Source organism: Pristis pectinata, chromosome 10, assembly GCF_009764475.1.
Source record: "Pristis pectinata isolate sPriPec2 chromosome 10, sPriPec2.1.pri, whole genome shotgun sequence".
Lineage (NCBI taxonomy): Eukaryota > Metazoa > Chordata > Chondrichthyes > Rhinopristiformes > Pristidae > Pristis > Pristis pectinata.
The window spans coordinates 70,582,978-70,604,118 of record NC_067414.1 but is presented as its reverse complement, the minus strand read 5'-3'; the positions used below and the strand labels follow the sequence as shown (position 1 = coordinate 70,604,118).

The 21,141-nt window shown below is 40.4% G+C and overlaps 1 protein-coding gene across 1 annotated transcript in view; it reads left to right on the top strand.

Annotated features, from left to right (window-relative positions):
* Window positions 1-21,141, top strand: part of greb1 (growth regulating estrogen receptor binding 1) — a 212,903-nt gene that overhangs the window by 88,459 nt on the left and 103,303 nt on the right. Inside the window, 1 exon segment of the mRNA XM_052024566.1 lies at window positions 3,495-3,564. Within this exon segment, the coding sequence (XP_051880526.1) occupies window positions 3,520-3,564 (45 nt within the window). The 5' untranslated portion in view covers window positions 3,495-3,519.

The following is a 21,141-nucleotide window of genomic DNA, read 5'->3' as shown; positions in this document are numbered from 1 at the left end:
CAATTACCTTTGTCATCACCTCAAAAAAACTCAATTAAGTAAGTAAGACAGGCTGACTGTTCCTATTTGGCCATGGTTTTCCAAATGCTCATAAATCCTATCCCTAAGGATCCTCTCCAAGAGCTTCCCTACCACTGACCTGAGACTCAACAGTCTATAGTTTCCAGGATTATCCTCTAGTTCCTTTCTTGAATAACAGAACAACATTAGCTACTTGTCAGTCCTCTGGGACCTTACGTGTGGCAAGAGGCAGCATGAAGATCTTGGGCTAGGCCCCAGCAATCTCACCTTTTGCCTCTCTCAACCTCAGGGGGTATGTTATCAGGCCCCATGGAATTATCCACCTTAATCTTTTTTTAAAGAGACCCAACACTACATATTTATCTCAGAATGTCTAAGCATATTGGCACACTCCACACTGATCTCACTATCCACCAGATCTTTCTCCTCTCTAAATAACCAACTTGAAGTATTCATTTAGGACCTCATCCACATCCTCCACCTCCACCTCCAAGCTCATGTTGCCTCCTTTATCCCTGTGTGGCCCTACCCTCTCCTTAGTTCTCCTCTTGATCTTGATGTGTAGAATGGCATGGGATTCTCTTTCATCCTACTTGCCAAGGACTTCTCATGACCCCTCCAGGCTCTGCTAATTCCTCTTGAGTTTTTTTCTAGCTTCTTTATAATCCTCAAGGGCTCCACTTAATTTTAGCTTCCTAAACCTTATATATACTTTTTTTTCTTGACTAAATTTACCACCTCTCTTGACATCCAGTGTTCCCTTACCTTGCCATCCACATTCTTCCTCCTCACTGGAACAAACCTATCTTGTACTCTGTTTAGTTGGTCTTTAAACACTCTCCATGTGGACTTGCCCAGAAACAGCTGTTCCCAATTGACTCTCCCTAATTCCTGCCTAATACTCTCATAATTTGCCCTGCTCAGATTTAATACTCTCCTGCAAGGTCCATGCTTGTCCTTGTCTCTAGCCATCTTAACACTTAGGGATAGTGACCACAACTGCTTAAGTGTTCTCCCACTGAAAGGTTAATCACATTTTTAATTTAATTTAAAATGAAACTCTTCAACCTTATTCACCTTCTATTAGTTGCTTGGCAGCCAACCAGCTAAGACAGCTGCTGCTCAGTGAGAAGCTAAGCCTTCAATAAACAGCTGCTCGAAGTAGACTTTGAAGATATCTGCTGTGTCCTTTATGCTGGGTCAGAAAGCTTCAACCAACGGAGCTGCAGCCACTTGAGAAGCACGAATGGGAGTAATGGGCGGGCACATCACTGGGTAAACAATATAAGTGATTGCACAATATGATGAATTGTTTTTCTGTCAAGACAGGATATTTAAATGGAGTTTGAAACGTGGATCTCGTGTAGTGTTGTATTCATTAATTAATTGGTCAAGCAGGCTGCGAGACGATCAGCGATAGGAGGAAGTAAAATGGGAAGTATAGAGTAATGAATGTTTTTTTTAATTTATTCATCATTAGGATCTGGGCTTCACTCTCAAAGCCAGCATTTTATGCTCATCTCTTATTCCCCAGTAATTGTGGCAAATAAGAGGTTGGATTACAATGTAGTTATTTATTAAAGTATGTTGTCACAAAGTTATTGAGTGACTGGCTTGACCCACTGTACTGCTGGTTAGGGAGTTCAAGGATTCTGACCCAGCAACAATAAAAATGATACATTTCCATGTCAGGGTGGTGTCTTAGGGGTGTGAGCTCACAAAGGATGCTGTTCCCAATGGTTAGGAAATTGATGACAATAAAGCCTTACTGAATTGTGACAGATTTTGTAGATTACACACGTTGAAACCACACTGTGCTGGAAGGAGGGATTGCTTAGTGTGGTGAGTAGACAGCCAATCGACTGAGCTGTTTGTCCTGGATGATAAGCTTCCTGAGCGGTATTGGAGCTGCACATATCCACGGAGGTGAAGAGACTTCATTCCATCACACACTGCGGTTCACAGAGCACCTCCATTCTTTCTAGAGCAGCAACCCTGAGGTTACAATTGTCTGTCACTGTAATTCTCTATCACACTCCCACTCTAACCTATCAGCCTGTGGGCCTCCTGGAATGTTCCAATGATGTCTGAACATAAGCTTGAAGATCATCATCTCATCTTTTTTCGAAGCATATCACAGCCTTCCGGACTTGATATGAAATTCAATAAACTCTGAAGTTACTTTTTTCTGTTTGCTTCAGAACTAGCCAGTTCTGCTTTAAGGTTTTCCATCTGTAATAGTTTCTCAGTATTTCCTCTCTCCACTGACACTGTCCAATCAGCTGGGCATTTGTAGGATTCTCCTTTTGGCATCAGGTCACACAATATTCTGACCAACATTTCACATCTTTGATGTGTCCCTTTGTTCTTGTATCTCTCTCTCTAACTTCTTTCATTAGTCAGTCAACCAAGTGGCTTTATAAACAGTGGAATCACCTGGACAACCCTGGCCTTGCTACTTTGTCTTGTCCAACTCTTCACCACCTCCTTTGCATCTTAAAATTAACTCTTTACTCTCTTTCCCAGTTCTGATGAAGGGTCTTCTCACATGCTGAGTCATTCCAGCATTTTGGGTTTTATTTTAGATTTCTGATATCTGTAGTTTTGATTTTCATTTACATTTGGCTTGTACTTTGTAGATAATGCAAAGATTTCAAGGAATCAGGACAGTTACTCACAGCAGAATGCCCAACCTCTGAGCAGCTCTTGCAGTCACAGTATTTGCTTGGTTGTTTCAGCTAAGTTTCTGGGCAGTAGTGAGTCCCAAGATGTTGATGTGCAGTTTGGCAAAGGTAATGTCTCTGAATGTCAAAGGGAGGTGTTTAGACTCTGATGTGGATTTGGGCATCAACTTGTACAGTGTGAAATTCTTGGTTGAAATCCCTCTATAAATGGAATTCAGAGCTTCCAAGTTAAAAGTAGTGGACATATTAGAGTAATTTCATATCATAATAGAGTGATTGTTACCTGCCAGTCAAACAAGTGGACATTTGATCTCAAGGTGAAACCTGCTGTTTATTTTTTAGGTATAGCTATGTTGATTAGAGGTAAGATGTTCCACAATTTGGAATTCAGACAGTTTTTCCATTAGATATTTGTTTTTGGTTTTGTTAGATAATGGCAGTTTGACAATTTTGTGCCCTGTCTGGGAACCCGATCTAATGAAATTCCGATTAGAAATTTAGATCCGTACTTTGCACAATCTTCCACCATTGGTCTCAGTAACGTGGATCAGCTAACCTATGAAAATTAACAATGGAAACCTCCTTTCAGAATTTGGAATTCTCCTTTGATGTTAAAAGCTGTTCCAGAATGGATGAAGCAAAAATATTGCAAATAGAAGCACAATATTAGTAGATTGAATTTTTTTAAAAATTGCAATCCAAGTATTTAACAGTTTTTCAGGGAGGCCTGATTTCCTTTTCTCTCTCAATCCCTCTCTCTTTTTCTCTCTCTCTCTGTCTCTTATTCAGGCATGCAGTAGAAGGCAAAGTCCGTATGTGTGTAAAACAGATCTTCTGTTCAAACAATGAAGAGTACAAGGTAAATCTTGTTTTCCATTTTGTTCTATGCTTTGCATAATTACATTTTTCTTTAGTTTGCAATTGATCTATATCAATTTTTAACATGTTACCATGTTAAAAATCTCAATTTACTTTGTGTATTGGATATTCAGGTGCCACCAGTCATCCAGGGCAGGAACAAAAAATTAGTCACCTAATTTTTGGAAAATGATTTGGGATGGGAGCAGTTACTAGATGTTGGAAATGTAGTTAGCTGTGCAGTGACACCTGTGATGATGAATGGTTTGAAGTTTCCATGAATAAAGGATGGAACACATTCGTTGTTGATGCCCTTTTCGAGTGAAGGCTGCATTTTTGGCCCAACTGGCAGCAAACCTTAGACTTGGGGTGTTGATCCTTACAGACTGGGTTAGGTTGCAGCTTTATTATAAATACTTTTTTATCCCAGGATCAAACCTGACTGATTTACAGCCTCTGAAAGTGCTTGCTCAGTCTCTTATGCCAATGTTTAATTTTAAAGGAACTGCTCAATCTGAAACTGTATTAATCAACTGGCTGAATTCATGGCATTTGATATTTGGCTGCACTTGATGCAGCTCCTGTCAGTATTTAGCAGATGAGGATTTTTTTTGTTCATATTTTGCTGCAGAACATAGAACAGTACAGCACAGGAACAGACCCTTTGGCCCACGATGTTGTGCTGAACTAATTAATCTAATGATGCCTAATTACACTAATCCCTGCTGCCTGTACATGGTCCATCTTGTACATGACGGAATTACACTGGTTGCCTGAATGTTTTTTGTTTTTGCTCCATTAATTCATAGAGCCATAGAGTGTGGAAATTGGCCCATTGTTCCCATGCTAGCTATCAAGTACCTCCTATACGATTTCAATTTTATAGCTCTTGGCCAATAGCCTTCTGCACCATGACACTTGAAGTACTTATCAAAGAACTTCTTAAATATTGTGAGAGTATCTGCCTCCACCATCCCCTCAGGTAGTGTGTTTTAGATTTCAACCACACTCTGAGTGAAAAAAATTCCTCAAAGTTTGCACTAAGCTTCGGTATAGTTGTCGAAGATTATTGATAGCAGGGTGACATGTTGGGAATGGGAATGTGCTCAGTAATCCAGTAGAATTTCTGGGTCCTAATCTGTTGATATTTTAGAAGTAGCTTGATTTTTATTTTAAGTAGTAATTTTGTTTCATTGGCTGGACAGTGAAAAAGTGTAACTCAATAAAACAAAGTACATTTATCGAACTTGGCATTAGATTTGTTTCAAAATAGAAATCAAAGTGGTAAAGGGCTTTATAACAGACTTAAGATGATAAATTTCCAATTTCCTAGAAAATGTTTGCAATTATTTACTGACAAGTATTTGCGTGATCTCGCAGCACACTCAAGAAAAGTGAATCCTATGCAGAAAGCGGTAAACAAAACCAGTTCAAAATCCCAATGTGCAATATAGCTGAAGATTCAACTTTGAAATATTTTATAATATAATGCTGATTAGCAGACATGTCCATCATGAGGATATTCTAAATTAACATCTATACCATTGAACAGCAATGATATTGGGATTGTTAGCTCTTAATCGATTGAAGATGGGCATGTATTTTTGATCTATCAATGATGGCTGTTAAACAATCCAATAATTTTAATAGAAACATAGAAAACCTACAGCACAATTCAGGCCCTTCGGCCCACAATGCTGTGCCGAACATGTCCTTACCTTAGAAATTACTATGCTTACCCATAGCCCTCTATTTTTCTCAGCTCCATGTACCTATCCAAAAGTCTCTTAAAAAACCCTATCATATCCGCCTCCACCACCGTTGCTAGCAGCCCATTTCACGCACTCACCGCTCTCTGAGTAATAAACTTACCCTTGACATCTCTTCTATACCTACTCCCCAGCACCTTAAACCTATGTCCTCTTGTGGCCACGATTTCAGCCCTGGGAAACAGCCTCTGACTATCCACACGATCAATGCCTCTTATCATCTTTTACACCTCTATCAGGTCCCCCCTCATCCTCCGTTGCTCCAAGGAGAAAAGGCCGAGTTCCCTCAACCTGCTTTCATAAGGCATGCTCCCCAATCCAGGCAGCATCCTTGTAAGTCTCCTCTGCACCCTTTCTATGGCTTCCACATCCTTCCTGTAGTGAGGCGACCAGAACTGAGCACAGTACTCCAAGTGGGGTCTGACCAGGGTCCTATATAGCTGCAACGTTACCTCTCGGCTCGTAAATTAACCTTGTAATTATCAATCATTTTATCAAGATCAACTCTAGTTAATGTGCAATTGTGGTTATTGTTTTCTGGCAGATAAAGAGAGGAAACTATGTCCATCCTTGTCTCTGAGTAAGAATATTGGCTTCAATTTACTTTCCGAAAGCTCGAACGCATAATCTCAAACTGACTCTTGAATGAAACAATGGGAATTGTCTTGCTTCAGGTGAATGCTTTCACTGCTAACTTGGAGACTTTGCCTTGTAGGAACATGGTTGTCTTCAGCTCATTGAAGAAACATTATAGGCAAAAGATACAATGCCATATTTTCTGATCTGCATCAGCTGTAAAAAGAAAAATTGTTACAGCCTCATTATTGGGGTCCTGGAGACCTCCCTACTACCTACTTTTGTAAGCTGAAACAAATGCGGTCAGCAAGCATTGTGGAAATGGCCTCCTATAATGGCATGTATGGAATAGCAAACACTGGTCTGTGGAAGTTCTATATCAATATGCTGTGCTGAACAAGTGATTGTTGCTTCTGAGAAAAAAATGCAAGTGATACAAGTATATTAGGCCTGGCTGTGGAGCATGTAATTAGCTTTCAGGAATTCATTGCAATCACCTGGTTGACTATACAGCATACCACATTCAACATTCATTCAATTGGGGATGTATGCAGGAAAAACACGTTCATGAAGCATGGCAAGGCCATGGAAAGATTTGAAAAAGGGTGATAATTTTAAAATTGGGTGGAAGATGGGTTGCAAAGTTTAGCATGTCCTCAAGTTTTGAAGATGAGCCTTGGCAAGCTGTTTAGCAGTGTTGGAATAGCCAAACCAAGAAGCGACAAAGGGATCAATTTGAGCTCATTCAAGAGCATGGTCAGGCATAGTTATAGAGTGGAAATGGGGTGTTTCAGATAGCATGAATATGTAATCTGAACTCCATTTAAGAGCTAGAAGTGATACTGAAGTCTGGATCAGCTTCACTGTTGATAGGGAGGTGACTAACCTAAATTTAGCAAATGAGTTTTGGAGAACAATACTGTGGAAAGGGTGACAAGTATAACCATGTACACATTTATCCTCCTCCTGTTGGCTTAGTTTGATTGGTGGCATACCCTTGAGTCAGGAGGCTAAGAGTTCAAGCCTACTCCAGGAGATGAGCACATTGCTTTGAAGTTTCAGTGAGAAATTTCAAATTAGCTTTCAAAAGAAAATGTCTCTGTGTTATTTAGAGGCACATAAGGAATTCTTCTATGAGTTAGCTAACGTTATTTCATGATTAGTATCTTCAAAGTGGACTAACTTACACGTTGTTGACTGAGCGATCTTGCAATCAATGCCTATACTGCAGTTCATCAAAGTTCAGAAGTAATTCATTGTCTTTTCTGATCTGTGGTCATTGCCAGCTATATCATAGTGTTTTGGACTATCTAGAAGAGAAAAATCACAAAACAGGCACTTGCAGTAGGTCCTACAGGCAGAAGGTGAAGCACTTTGGAATGCCACATAGACAGGAATGGTGCCTCATAAATTCAAGTCTCTTTATTGTTTCACTTAAACCTCTCTCTCACTCTATTTGTCTCATTGTATCTACATTTCTGCCAGAATTCTTCAGTCAGATGGCACATCTTAGTACATCTGCATTGTTGAGCCTGCTTCTTCACCCTGCATGTCTAATGTTGTTCTCTTCAATCTGGCTGGCATGGAGCCTACAGCAAGTTTTGTGCTTGCTGCACCCTCTGCTCTCCTGGATTGTGTCCTTCTCATTCCCTTTCTATGGTAACATATCTGTTGGTATCCACGGACTGAAGTGAAAAGAGAGTCTGCTGGATTACATTTTACTTCTTCACATGCAGCCTTGAGCTCAAAGTTGTTCTTTTTTCTCCTCTTCTGAAATAATGCTTCAAAGAGAATTTAATTTAAATAATAACTTTAAACAGGTGCTTGGTGCTCCTCAGAAATAGGGCAAGTGTACTTTGGCTTTTGGTGTTAAGTCTCTAATTAGTTTGACTGAGAAAACAGATCGTGCTGTAAATTCAAAATCAACCATGTCCCTGTTTATACATTCAGACCTCTGGAGATTAGAGTTCTGGTCATGATGACCCGAACTGAAAATTATTTTCCAGGGTTTGTACTGAAAGACAGTACGCGTGTTGCTGTTCTTGACTGTTCAACGAATGTATTCTAATATCCTTTTGTTGTGTTTTTAAAAATATTCATTTCAGATCCGATCTGCAGATTTGCATTCATTTAGTATGCATCTCCTAAAACTGCATACATATATAATGAGTGCTGTGTTTATGCTGATACCACACCAAATTAATTAGATTGGTTCATTTATTGTGACTGTACTGCAAATTTGGGTTTGCAACTTAAGAATAAATTGAGGTACAAAGCTCAAGAAATATTCAGAGTTAACTTGTCAAGTATATATAATCTTCTCATTTCTTAAGGAGCTGTTATATCCTTCATCTACTTTGTCAAGCTGCTGGCGTGTTCCTTCTCTCCTGAAATTGTGCTCCAAAGAGATTGGCTTTCACCGTTTGCAATCATTTGCGCCACTTGGTAAAATTGTCACCATAATCATTCTGATTAAACTGAGTGGATATAGGTGTGACAAAAAGAACTGGAACTTTTTAGGGAAAGGAAGCAACCTGCTTTGTAGATAAAAACAAAATCGGTGGATTACTGATATCAAAATTAAGTTGGGATTTGAAAATAAAATGAGTGACATAATTCATAATATTGGAGAATCTCCCTGTTCAGTACCCACCTGCTTTATAGCTTTATTTGTAAGATTTGTTGAAACTCTCAATTTCCCATTTGAAGCAACCAACTTATAGAATGCTCCACAAACGAATATGTAACACCACTGTAGTGTCCATTATTGCTGGTCTGTGTTTAGCCAGCGGTTAATGCTTCTTGTGCAATACACGTCCACATCTTGACTGGTCTGCTTTCAGCTAAAGCTTTTTAATCTTTTATTTTGGACATTGTTCCAAACATCAGTTTCAGATATGTTATGCCTTATTCAATGACACTAGGTTAGTCGTTAATGAGTGGTGCGAGGCAATGTGCTCCACAGAACAAACTGGGATGCTGTTTGTTCATCAATTTGGAAACAATTGGTGTAATAACTTAGCACAGAATTTATGCTAACACTTGTTATCTCATCTGTATTCTTGATATTGTGAATTTGGGCAAAAGTTCTTGGATGAAACCGGTTGGCTTGTTCGGCTGGCACAAATAGATTACAAAAAAATTGCAGTGCTCTGGAACAAAAGGTAAGGATTTTTTTTACTGCAACACATAAAATTTTGTTGATTTTCCTGGCTTTTCATTTACATTTTTGAAAACAGATTTTGCTATGATTATTTTTAAGTTTCATATATTTAAAAAAAGGGAAACAGCTGCAGTGAAAGATTATTTGTATCTAAGATTATGCAGACTTCTTCCCTGTGACTTTTATTTTAATAATGACCAAAATGATGTAAACACGTACTCCTCAGATTAGAACATTTTACATTGTTGACATTTTAACAATGCTTTTTCACCAATTTGCTTTTATTTTCACTTTTTTTCAAGCATCATTTATTGTCCTGCTTCTATAATGGAGGACTGACGGCAATCAGACAAATTTGAAATATTAATCTAGTCTCTCCCATAATCTTGTTTCAGTGCACAGTCGTAATTACCGGCATTAGCGGCATGTGGTGGGCGCAGGGATGGTGGTGAATTCGGCTATTCTAAAGGTTACAATTTTAAATGGAAGTCTTCAGTTTAGCTCAAACTTGTTTGACTACACTTATTAAGAGCATAGTATGACTTGGTCCTAGACCTGTGGAATGCATATCAGAGTTTCAGGAGTGCACCGCGTATCATCCCAACCGTTATTTTAACTGGTTGGAACATATGCAGAGCATGGGCTGGAGTGAACAAAGTAATTCTTTGCAGACAAGGATGCATTTAGTTCCAATTAGTACTTTGAAGCATCTTAATCAATATACAAACTGCAGATTAATTTTTAATGTTCTTTGTAGAAAATCTCATTTCATGACACTGCTATTTAATTGGGTAATTCTAAATATTTTCCCAGCTGGAGTTTGATTGGAAAACATGCCAGAGAGACTTAAATGTAAACTTTCAATTGGATTTTCTGGGCAGGCAAAGCTTCTCATCAGGACAGAATTGAAAATGTTACCCTTTAAAAAGAATGTCTTCCTTCTTGGCACTGGAGGTTTTAAATTTACAGGAAAGAGTAAAGAAATATAGATGATTTATTGGACCTGTGATGTATTACATTGAATAGTGGATTACTAGCCAGGATTGTGTTACTAAGTGCAGGAAGGATTCTGGTAATGACCCAGCCTTGAAACCGTGACAGGGTATATTGAAAAGTGAAAAAACTGTAGGAGTTAATAACCATAACAGGTAGGCTCCAGCGGTTATGTTTTTTGTTTACATTTCATTGGACAGACCACATTTGGAGAATGGTCTTCGATTGTAGCCAAAAAAAAAATCATAAAGGTGTCGGAAAGGCTGAGACCAGCAACAAGTACAAATGGGATTAGTCAGAGTGCAGCTTATGTTTATTCAGTTGACAGTGATCTTATTAATACATATAAAATATGAAATAGTATATGCTAGGTAACTTCGAATATTCAAAGCAGAAGATTAAGACTGGAGGTCAAAGTTCAAATGAGTGAAATGAAAATTTAAAATTGACATTTGGAATTCCTACTTAAAGCATGATTAAGTAGTTGGAGTAATCTGTCTTACTGCCTATTGGTTAGAAAACATGAAGGTTATTCAAACTTAATACTGAAATCTTCAATTACAGTGGCACTGAAGGCAGTGCTGCTGCCTCACAGCTCCAGCGTTCAGGGTTCAATCTAGACCTCTGGTGTTTTCTGTGTGTTTTCCCTTTGACCACATGGGTTTTTCTGATTTTTACCACTGTCACCACAACTTAGATGCTGAATGCTATTGTTTTGTACAATAGAAAAGGTGTAGCATGTGTTACAATGCTGGATGATAATGATAGCAGTAGTTGACAAGGTGAATATTTTTACTGTTTGAAAATCTTGTATACTAAAAATGGAAACTCATCTTTGATATTTCGGTGTAAAAATAAATAAAAGTCAGAAATCTAACATGCCAAGCAGTTCTATAAGTCCAATTTCTAAAACCTGGCACCATTCCAACCAAGATCATACCATATTTTATACTTGCCCTGATTTTGGTCAATGTAAACATAATATTTGAAAATTATATATATTGTATTTTGTACTCGCCAAATATTCTTCTTGTTATCTGCTTCAAAAGTCAGGTCAGGCTTTTTGGATTGGATCAGGTCAGGTTGGGTCAATTTGGAATGTGGGAACTAGACTGGTGCACTATTGTAAATGAAGTGGCAAAGCTGGAGTACTGGTGAAAGCAGAAATTCTTAAAATGTAATTTTTGGACAATTCCTGTTTCTGGACAGCAGGACTTTGGACATTTCATTTGCAGTTTCTTTCTGATTACATTTAGGGGGGAGTGACTGAGAAGTGGAGATGAACTCACTTCTTTTACTGCTGACTGGCCCTAAATCTGTTCAAAAATTGCTAGAAGATTCCTTTTTGAGGAACTGAACAATGAAGCTAATAAGCAATTGGTGGGAGTTGCTTTCACTGTTTCCCTGAGCCAGCTGATAAAATGATGAGCCTCTTTTGAATACACACAAAAAGATCTGCGAGTGTAGGTAAAGAAAATTACAAGCCTGCAGCATGCAACTTCCTGGTTAATGCATGCTTCCAAATCTGCTTTGCTGCAAAGTACCCTAAATAGCATACACTACCTAACAAAGGAAAGGCATTTTCACTAGTTAACAATTCAAGAATCTGTTCCTGAGCATTACAGGAGGCTAGGTCAACAGTAGGTTGCCTTGACATTTATTCCTCATTTAATTATTGTAAAGTCAATGATAAATTGCGACTACTAGAGTAGGTTCCCTATTTTTTTTAGCCCTTTCATGTACATGTCATAAAAAAACAAGCTTGCTTTGTGGGAGAAATCTACTCATGAGTAATCTCCTTCTATGGCAATCTAAGCATGTGGTCACCTCATTAGTTAATTTTGAGTTGCTTAAATTGGTTTGAATCTGGTAGGCAAAGCAAGGTCTAAGATTCAAAGCAGTTAACAGTACTTCAAGATATTTCCCCCCCATTAAATGTGGTTATTGTACCGTAGATTTTCTGTGTGATGTTACACATTTTTACGCTTGGATTTCTTGGAGTGTTATCTGATTTTGCTTTTCCTGATTTAGGCTACCAGTGCAGCTAACTTGTTTTGTGTTAGGGCAACATGACCCAGTGAATATTTCTTCTATCACAAATGAAAGAATGACATTTGCAGACAAGGGATTGCAGCCACTGTTTTTTTCCCCTCTGCGTTGAATGTAAATGTAATAAATATTATATTTTTTAATATTTTACTTACAGTGTGGTAAGAGGCCCTTCCGGCCCAACGAGTCCGCGCCGCCCATTTTAAACCCAAATTAATCTACCCATACATTTTGGAATGTGGGAGGAAACCGGAGCACCCAGAGGAAACCCATGCAGACACGGGAGAACGTACAAACTCCCTACAGACAGTGACGGGAATTGAACCCCGATCACTGGTGCTGTTACAGCACCGTGCTAACAGCTACACTACCGTGCCACCCATAACAAACACAATTACGTGGAATTCATTGTGTATTTGAGTATGGGAGTATATATTAGTTTTGCAGCTTTACCGTTGCATCTTAGACCTGCTTTCTGCTCATTTTTATATTGAGGAGTTCGCAGTGTATGGATCACTCTAATCAATGGTAAGAGGAAGAGAATTTATACTGATCAGCACTGCAGAGCAACCCAGTCTTCCAAATTTTTAACATCAAATTCTTGTTTACAAAGGAACAGAACAAATGAACCCAAAAATAGAAAGGACAGGCCTTCCAAAGTACGATTGATGGCTTTGTGTATAATTAAGGAGCTTTAGAAAGTTATGGGTTAAGAGTCTGCAGGTCCTTTATCAACCAGTCAAGGTCAAATCAGATGCTCTTCGGCACATTGGTGCACTGACCTCAGAAGTTTAGTACAGTACTGAGGAAAATCTACAGTTTCAGAGGTGCTGTCTTTTGGATGAGACATAAACTGAGCCCCAGTCAGCCCCCTCAGGTGAATGTTAAGGTTTCCATAACTCTAGTTTGATCAGGGGAGTTATCCTCACTGAAATAGCACATATTTAACCATTAATCAGCAACAGTGAAACAATATCTGTCTATTATTGCACTGCTGTTTGTGGGAACTTTTTGAGTACATGTTGGCTTCTGCACTTCCTTAGTTGCACCAGTGACTATATTTCAAAATTACCTTTATTGACTATAAAGTGTTATATGGCATATACCAAGTTTGTGAAAAACGCTACATAAATACGAGTCTCGTCGGCCCAGAAATTCATCCCTCGTGGTAGTGCTAAATGAGTTGTATTCTCCTTCAAAATCAAATTTTGGAAATGGATCTGGGATGAATTTCTTGACTTTTGATCTGATGCTTCCCTTAACTAACAAAGCTACTTGTGAATAAAAATACAATGAGTGAAAATTGGTTTTGAAATGCTCCTAGGAGTTCTAAAAAAGCACAATAGAATTGCAATTCTGATTTTTCTTTTCAAAAAACACAGAGAAATGCATGTGGATTCAAGACAATTGTGCACTTTCTTTTCCCTTCATCTGAAAACAGCCCTAATGCAGGTTTTGACCCAAAACGTCAACAGGTTTTTCTTCCCCCCCCCCCCCCCCACCACAGATGCTGTTGACCCATTGAGTTCCTCCAGCAGATTGTGTGTTGATCCAGATTTCTGCATCTGCAGTCTCTTGTCTACACTTTTGTGGAAACTGATTTTAAGATGTCAGCTTCAGATGCTTTTGTTCAAAAACATGTTACAGTGAAGTTTACTAATCTTGAAGTTGAACTAAAATGTTATCGATACAATAGGCTTTGCCTCATGCTTGTTGGATCTTAAAATACGAACTCAGAGATTCCATTTTCATGATCATTGAGGTCATGTATAGTGCATGTGCATGGTACATCTGAACTGGCAAAAAAAAAATTCACCATTTACCTGGAATTCTTGAGAGCTGGGAAAATTTACCTTTGTCACATGTATTAGCCACTAGATCGGAAATTTGGGCAAAGTGAGGAAGAATTCTGATCCTAAAGGATGAATAAAGCCTCCGATCAGTTGCAGGCTCTCAGATTTGGGAACAGAGGTAATTGTCAGGATTGGGAAGAGTATCAGTTACCATTTTTATTACCTTACAGTTGAACAGTCATGGAACCCTTTTTATCATATAACTTGCAAAATAATTTAATTCTCAAAGAATTTGCTTTTGACTTTGCAATGGCCTAGTGTATAAACGTTACACACCAGAAGGTCAGAGGTTTGATCTCTGATTCATGCTGAGTGATCTTAGTTAGTGCAAGAGCTGGAATACTACATCTAGCTCCAACTAGCCCCAAGGGAGGAGGGAAAAAGTAATCAGGCAACGTTCCCATACTTGACTGCTGTTTGGTAATACTAACTGAAATGTATCTGTGTGACAAAAACCTTGCACTTATGGAGTCAGATGTAGGAATTCTATCCTGCAGTTCACCATATGTATGCTACATGACAGAATTTTATTGGAAGAAAGATCAGTTAATACAATCAACTTAATTAATAAAATTCACAAAGTTGCTTTCAGCTCCTCCATGCACATGGCTTGATAACACTCGGGGGCAGCCAGGTTTGCATTGTAATGTCCAAGGCCATGCCACTTCCAGGAAACTCTATTGTGTGTGCTTGGGCAGTGGATAGAATGGACTGTCACGAAGACATAGGGTGCAGTGAATGTGATGCATGCTTTAGCGATCCTTTTAAGCTAGGGGACGGCAAGAGCAGATCACAGGCTGTGGAGTCTAGTGCTATGAAATGGCTGCTGATAGATCCCCTCTCAGTTCAGGACTGGTTCAGGAGCAGCCAACCCAAACCACCCCATACTTTGACCACATAGTCGTAGAGCAATACAGCATGGATACAGGACCTTTGGCTCAACGAGTTCATTGCTGACCACAGTGCCCGCCCAGCTCGCCCCAATTTCCTGTATTCCCCCTAAGCCCCTCTATTTACCTGTCCAAGTGCTTCTTAAATGATACTTTTGTACCTGCCTCAACCACATCCTCTGGCAGCTCGCTCGATATACTCACTGCCCTCTGCGTGAAAAAAGATGCCCCTCGAGTCCCTTTTTAAACCTTTCCCCTTGCACACTAAATCTATGCCCCCTTGTTTTGGACTCCCCTACCCTAGGGGAAAAGACGGTTACATCCACCTTCTCTATGCCTCTTGTAATTTTAAACGTTTCTATAGTTCCAGTCTTCTCTCACACTAAAACATACAGGTGATGCACAACAGGTCAGTGTGTGCAGGACTCTTTGAGGACACATTGGTCCAATTCTGTTGGCACCTCAAAGGTTTAAGGTTGGGGAACTATCACCATGTGCTAGAAAGTACAATGGATCCAGCTTCAGCAAAATTTGCAAGTGAATCTTTGATGATCAGAACCCTCTGCATCTTTGGTATCAAGATGGAAGGTTTTCATTTTGATTGGATGCTATGCTTGAGTGACCTACCCAAGACTCCTGCCACATCAGTGAGCGACTGGCACAGTAACAATAGATTGCGAAAGATAACCACAACAAAAATGGTTCCAGATTTTGTTTCAAAGTAAGTCCGTAACTGGCTAACCAACAATGCCATAACGCGTATAGTGTAATAGTAACCAGTGAAAACTGGCTGTCAGCTATAGTCAGTGAAATAATTGAATTAGCACCCAATGTGAAGTGTTAATCTATATATTGTTGATAATTAAACCAGCTTAAATGGATAGGTTAGTAAAGAACATAATGTAGACTGTTTCTGAAGAAGCTATGTAGATTCACTGATGCTAGTGGCACTGCACAGTTGACCAAGCAGAAATTGGCCTCAGTGATCAATAGCCTTTCATCTCTCCTTGATTTGAATTAGGATTGGATTTAGTTTAGGACTTGTACGGCCTTTGAAGGCTAACCTTGGTGGATTGTTCTTTGAATGCAATATGGAACAGGTTGACTTTGACAGTGCCACTTTAAAATTAATAAAAGAAATCTAAATAGCCAATGAGGTTGTTCATTTTAGATACTGCACCCAACATATAAGATCATGGCTCCCTCATCTGTCATAAAGTATTTAAATTTTAATATCACTTTTCATTTTTAATAGTCATAGCAAAGTCATTTGCACTAATTTCACCACCACCATCATGTTTCCTGGAAAGTGTTTTCTAAACTATTGCATGTTTTGATTTGTGTATAGCATTTGGCGTATAGATGACAAAGGCCATTAAAGCCTTTTCATCTTGCCTATGATTCTCCTTTCCAACTACTGACGTCCAGTCACGGTATTTGGCTGTTTGTGGAATGATTCCATTAATCACTGGGAAGAGAAGTGCACCCTGACAACAGCCATGAATTAACTTATTTTCCAGTTTGACTGTGTCGCCTATCTCTGCGGTCTTTCAAGTTTAACCTAAAGTAGTGTGTGGGGCCAACCCTTTGAACCACATTTATCCTCTGTGGGATCCACTATCATAAACTATCTTTCGAAGCTGAAGACTTCCAAGTTTCTAATCTTATTTTGTGACTTGGTCTTCTGAGACCAAAAAGGTCACACTTAATGTTGCCGCCCAAAGATACCGGAATAATTCCTTCTGCCTTATTTTTGCTTGATTTCAATCTACTATCTTTCTAGATATTGTTGGCCAACAGAGGCAGCTGGATGTCTCATGAATGCATGCACATTTGTGGATGTAATTTGGACCCCAATGTGACCTAATTTCTCAAAATAGAAGTGCCACCCACAGTATAATCCTGTGAGTAAATGACCATTGTGAGCAATGTTTAAAGGGTAACTCACCTGCAAGCCCTCACCTCCATGAGTAATTATTTACTTTAGTTTGGATTTCCACAGGAATGTTTGCCTTAAATAAGACTTTAAACTAAGGACCAGCACACCTTCTTATGGATATCAAAGATTACATAACATTTGAAGAAACAGAAGTGAGAATTCTGTGATAGACTGGCTCATATTTATCCATTAACCACTAGCAGTGAAACAGATCATCTATTATTGCAGTTTGTGGGATCTTGCTGTGCACAAATTGACTTCCAGGTTTCCTACATTATAAAATTGACTACACGTAGAAGTTCTCCATTACCTGTACAGCACTCTGTGATGTCCCATAACACAGTCTTGATGTAAACTCTTTGTGTTCTCTTATGTCCCAGTAACCACACAGTTGATAATGGTTGGCTTTCTTGCCATTTTGACCATGTCACACAATGATGAGAAGATGAAATATCAAGGTTCTATGCATTGCAGAGCACTAGCTGTCATTACCAGTATAACCATCTCCCTTTTGATATTCAATAGCATTTCGATTGGTGCTCACACTATCGATGTCCTGGGGGCCACATTTAATCAGAGATTCAACTGGACTAGCCACACAAATACTGTGGCTATGGCAGCAAATGAAAGGTTAGGTATCCCGTTGTGCATGGCTTGCCTCCTGTCATCACAAATCCTTTCCGTCATCTACAAGGCACAGGTCAGGAGCATGACGCAGTATTGTCCACTTGCTAGGATTAACAGGATGAGTGTAGTACTAAAGAAGTTTGATACCATCCAGAACAAAGCAGCCTATTTGAATAGTAAAGGGTCCACCACGCTAAACGTTTACCCACTTCACTAAGGTTACAAAATGCACTGCAGTTACTTCCCTAGACTCTGCTCTCAAACCCATTACCTCTACCACAATGACAATGACAAGAGCATCAGTTGCATGGGAACACCACCACCTGCAGGTTCCTTCCCAAATTGCACATCAATCTGATTTAAAAAATGTATTTCTGTTCCTCCTTTGTTGCTGAGTCTGGAGTCTTATAACTCCCAACCCAGGAACATCTTCAGCAGAAGGACTGCAGCAGCTCAAAGAGGAAGCTCACTGCCACCTCCGAAAAGGTAAGTATGGATGGGCAATAAACACTGACATTGACAGCAACTCTCATATCCCAGAAAATGAATAAATAAAAACATGCTGGGCATAGACAATGGTAGTGTTTTAAGGGGATTAGTCATTGGCCCAGTTCATAGTCTGGTGCAAAATGAACTAATGCTGACTACCTGTGGCGATTCTGTATTCTGGAAATTTTCTAGGAAGGGCCTTTCAGTATATAATTGCATCAGGGATAAAGTTTTGCAGGCAGAAATGATAATATGTTGTTGATTCCCTTGAAATTTTGCATCATCCCTTCCTTTCTTAACATTCCTTGTGATCTCTTTTATTAATCTCTCAATCCAACAAGAAACATCTGAACAATTTTGTCAAATTTAATGTGGCTGACGTCTAGATGGCATAGACTGTGGCGAAGCCACGCACAGAAAGCTGGAGAAATTCAGCATGTCAGGCAGCATCTATAGAGGGAAATGGACAATTGATGTTCTTGGGTCGAAATCCTTTTATGTGGTCTAAAGTAAAGAGGGGTGATGGCCAGGTGGAAGCAAGAGCTGGCAGGCAATAGGTGGATCCAGGTGAGGTGGGGGGGGGGGGCGTGGGAGATTGATAGACAGCGGGGAGGGGAGTGGGAATAGCATCAGAAGCTGGGAGGTGATGGGTGGAAGCGACAAATGGCTGAAGATGAAAGAATCTAACAAGAGAGGGAGGAGGAGCCCAGAATAAAGGCGGGGGGGGGGGCGGTGTGGAGGGCAGATGAGAGTAGTTGGGTAGCGGAACCAGTGTGAGGAGTGGGTGGGTAATAGGCAGATGGAACAGGTGGAAGAGGAGAAAGGGGGGAGGGTGACAGGGGCTGGGTAGTTCAGGAGGAGAAAGAAAGGGACAGAGGGGGAACAGTCTACAGGAAGTTGGAGAATTCAATGTTCATCTACCTCATCTTGGCAGTAGACGGGGCCATAGACAGACATGTCAGTGTGGGAATGGAGAGGAGAATTAAAATGGCTGACAACTGGGAGATCCAGATGGCCATGGCAGATGGAGCACAGGTGCTTAGCGAAGCACTCGCCCAGTCTGTGTCCAGTCCCACCAATGTAGAGGAGGCCAGATTGGGCGCACTGGATGCAATAAATAACTTTGGAGGTTGGTGAAGCCTGTTTATTTTAAATGACGTCACCCATTTCAGGATCGTGCGATATCTTAAAAAGCCTTGCAGGCAGTAATTTTGCAGTATCATTGCTTTTGTACTGTAAGAAATATAGTAGCTATTTTGCACATATAGGCTTTAAAATTGGATCCATTAGCCTCTTTATCATGCACATAACTGGTGTCACATTGATGTCATAAGTCACATTCACCATTGTTGGTGTGAATTGAAGCTTTTAGTTGTAATTTGTGACTTTCGTTGAGCTCTCACAAAAAGCTTAGGGGTTTGTCAATGCAATGTCAATTAAAGGGTCTGCACTGTCATTGATTTCTTGTGGACAGAATCTTCCAGCCTCAATTTTCAACACTGAGGATAATGGAAATGGTATCAGGGTTTGTCCCTTCACTGGCTGCAGCCCCTTATAGAAATCACATTAGCACTGCCTGCTGCAAGCTCTGCCCCCTTGATCAGCCTGTGATTTTGCAGTGGTGTGAGGCTAGTTACAGGTCAGGATTTGATCAGGGCAGACCATTTTGTGGGGGATTCTCCAACACAGGAGGTTGCTGTGCCCCTCCTCCCCCACATTGTCCCTCTCTTCCATGGCATCCTTTCATGCAGCTGTTATGTAACCGCTATGGGATGCGATTGTTTAAGGTCCCACTGATAACATGGCAATGACTGCGGGCTTTTCCGACAGCTCTGACCGGAACCACACAGATCCTGTTTCGGCACAATTCAGCACCTGGTTTCTAATAAATTTTTGCCCAATTTCACAATTTCTGTGCACGGTCTGACTAGGCATAAGCAGCAAATGCAGCAGCTGTTTAGCAGAGCAAAAGAGTAAAGTTTAGTATCTAGGCAAGGGTGTTCCGTGGAGATGGACCGCGTAGTTGTTGTGTGGGCATTGCGAAAATGGCTTCAGAAGGAAGATGCAGCATCTGCGACTTAGGCTGGTTCTGGGCGTTTGGTTGATGGGGGAGAGTAGGCTGGATTTTGGAGGCCTGATTGGGACCAAAGTAAAGGCTAGGAGTGCCAGTTGGAAGGTCTAATTGGGATCTGTGAAGTTAAGAGTACTGCATTGAAGGCCCATCAGACCAGTGGAGGGAAGTGGGCCTGAGATTGGTGCCTTGAGTAGGACAATGAGGGTGGGGGTTTGGCCAATTCATGGTCTCCATTGGGGAGATTGGTGGGGGAATTGGGTTCGGGGCAGCTGAGAAGGTTTGAGCTAGGGACAGCTGAAGGCCAGAGAGTTGACTGAGAGGTGGGTGGACCCTGGGAAACAGCTGGCTAATACCCAGCAGACGGGTGAGTAACCTTTAACTCTTTGCCTGGGTGCATTGGCCTCAGTGGCTGTGCTGTCATTTATTGTATCTCCTTATTGCCCCTGTTCTGAGGCTGTGTTCTGTGCCAGTGGGCCTGCAGTGAGGTACAGTCCGGGCTGGCTGTGGGCGGTTGGTAAAGAGTGTTAGTGAACCAGGTTTGATAATCCAGTGACTCCACACCCACGATTGCTGCCATCAGCAATCTCCATATACCCTTTACCCCACAGTAGAAGGCTGTTCAACCCCTCTAGTTGATGCTGGCTCTGAGTGTTACCATCAGCCTGTTTTCCCCCTCACTTCCTTTCCACCTGAGTTGTAAGGAGAGACTGGATAGGCTGGGACTGTTTTCCATGGAGCGAAGGAGGTTTTTAAAATCATGGGGGGCATAGATAAGGTCCCTCATGTATCTTCATCATGGATATGGGTGAGAAGTTCTTTTACAATGACGTAGTCATGAAATAACCAATACTATCCATTAGAATTACAGGTTGAAACTCTATAGTCCAGCACCCTTAGGACCTGACTGGTCTGGACAAACAAAATTGCCCCCAACTCCCCCGACCCCCCCCCCCCCCCGATCATCTTCGTCTGAGCAGGAAAACTGTTCCTTTTCAAGTATGGACTTACCGGGTCCTGTAAAGGTTCCAAGAATGGTCTGTAACCTGAAGGTTCCATAAATTGGAAACGCTGTTGGCTGAAATCACCAAATTTGCACTGGTTGGTTAATTATCTACAGATTAGTACAGATCTTAGTTAATTTTATATATTAGTTAGA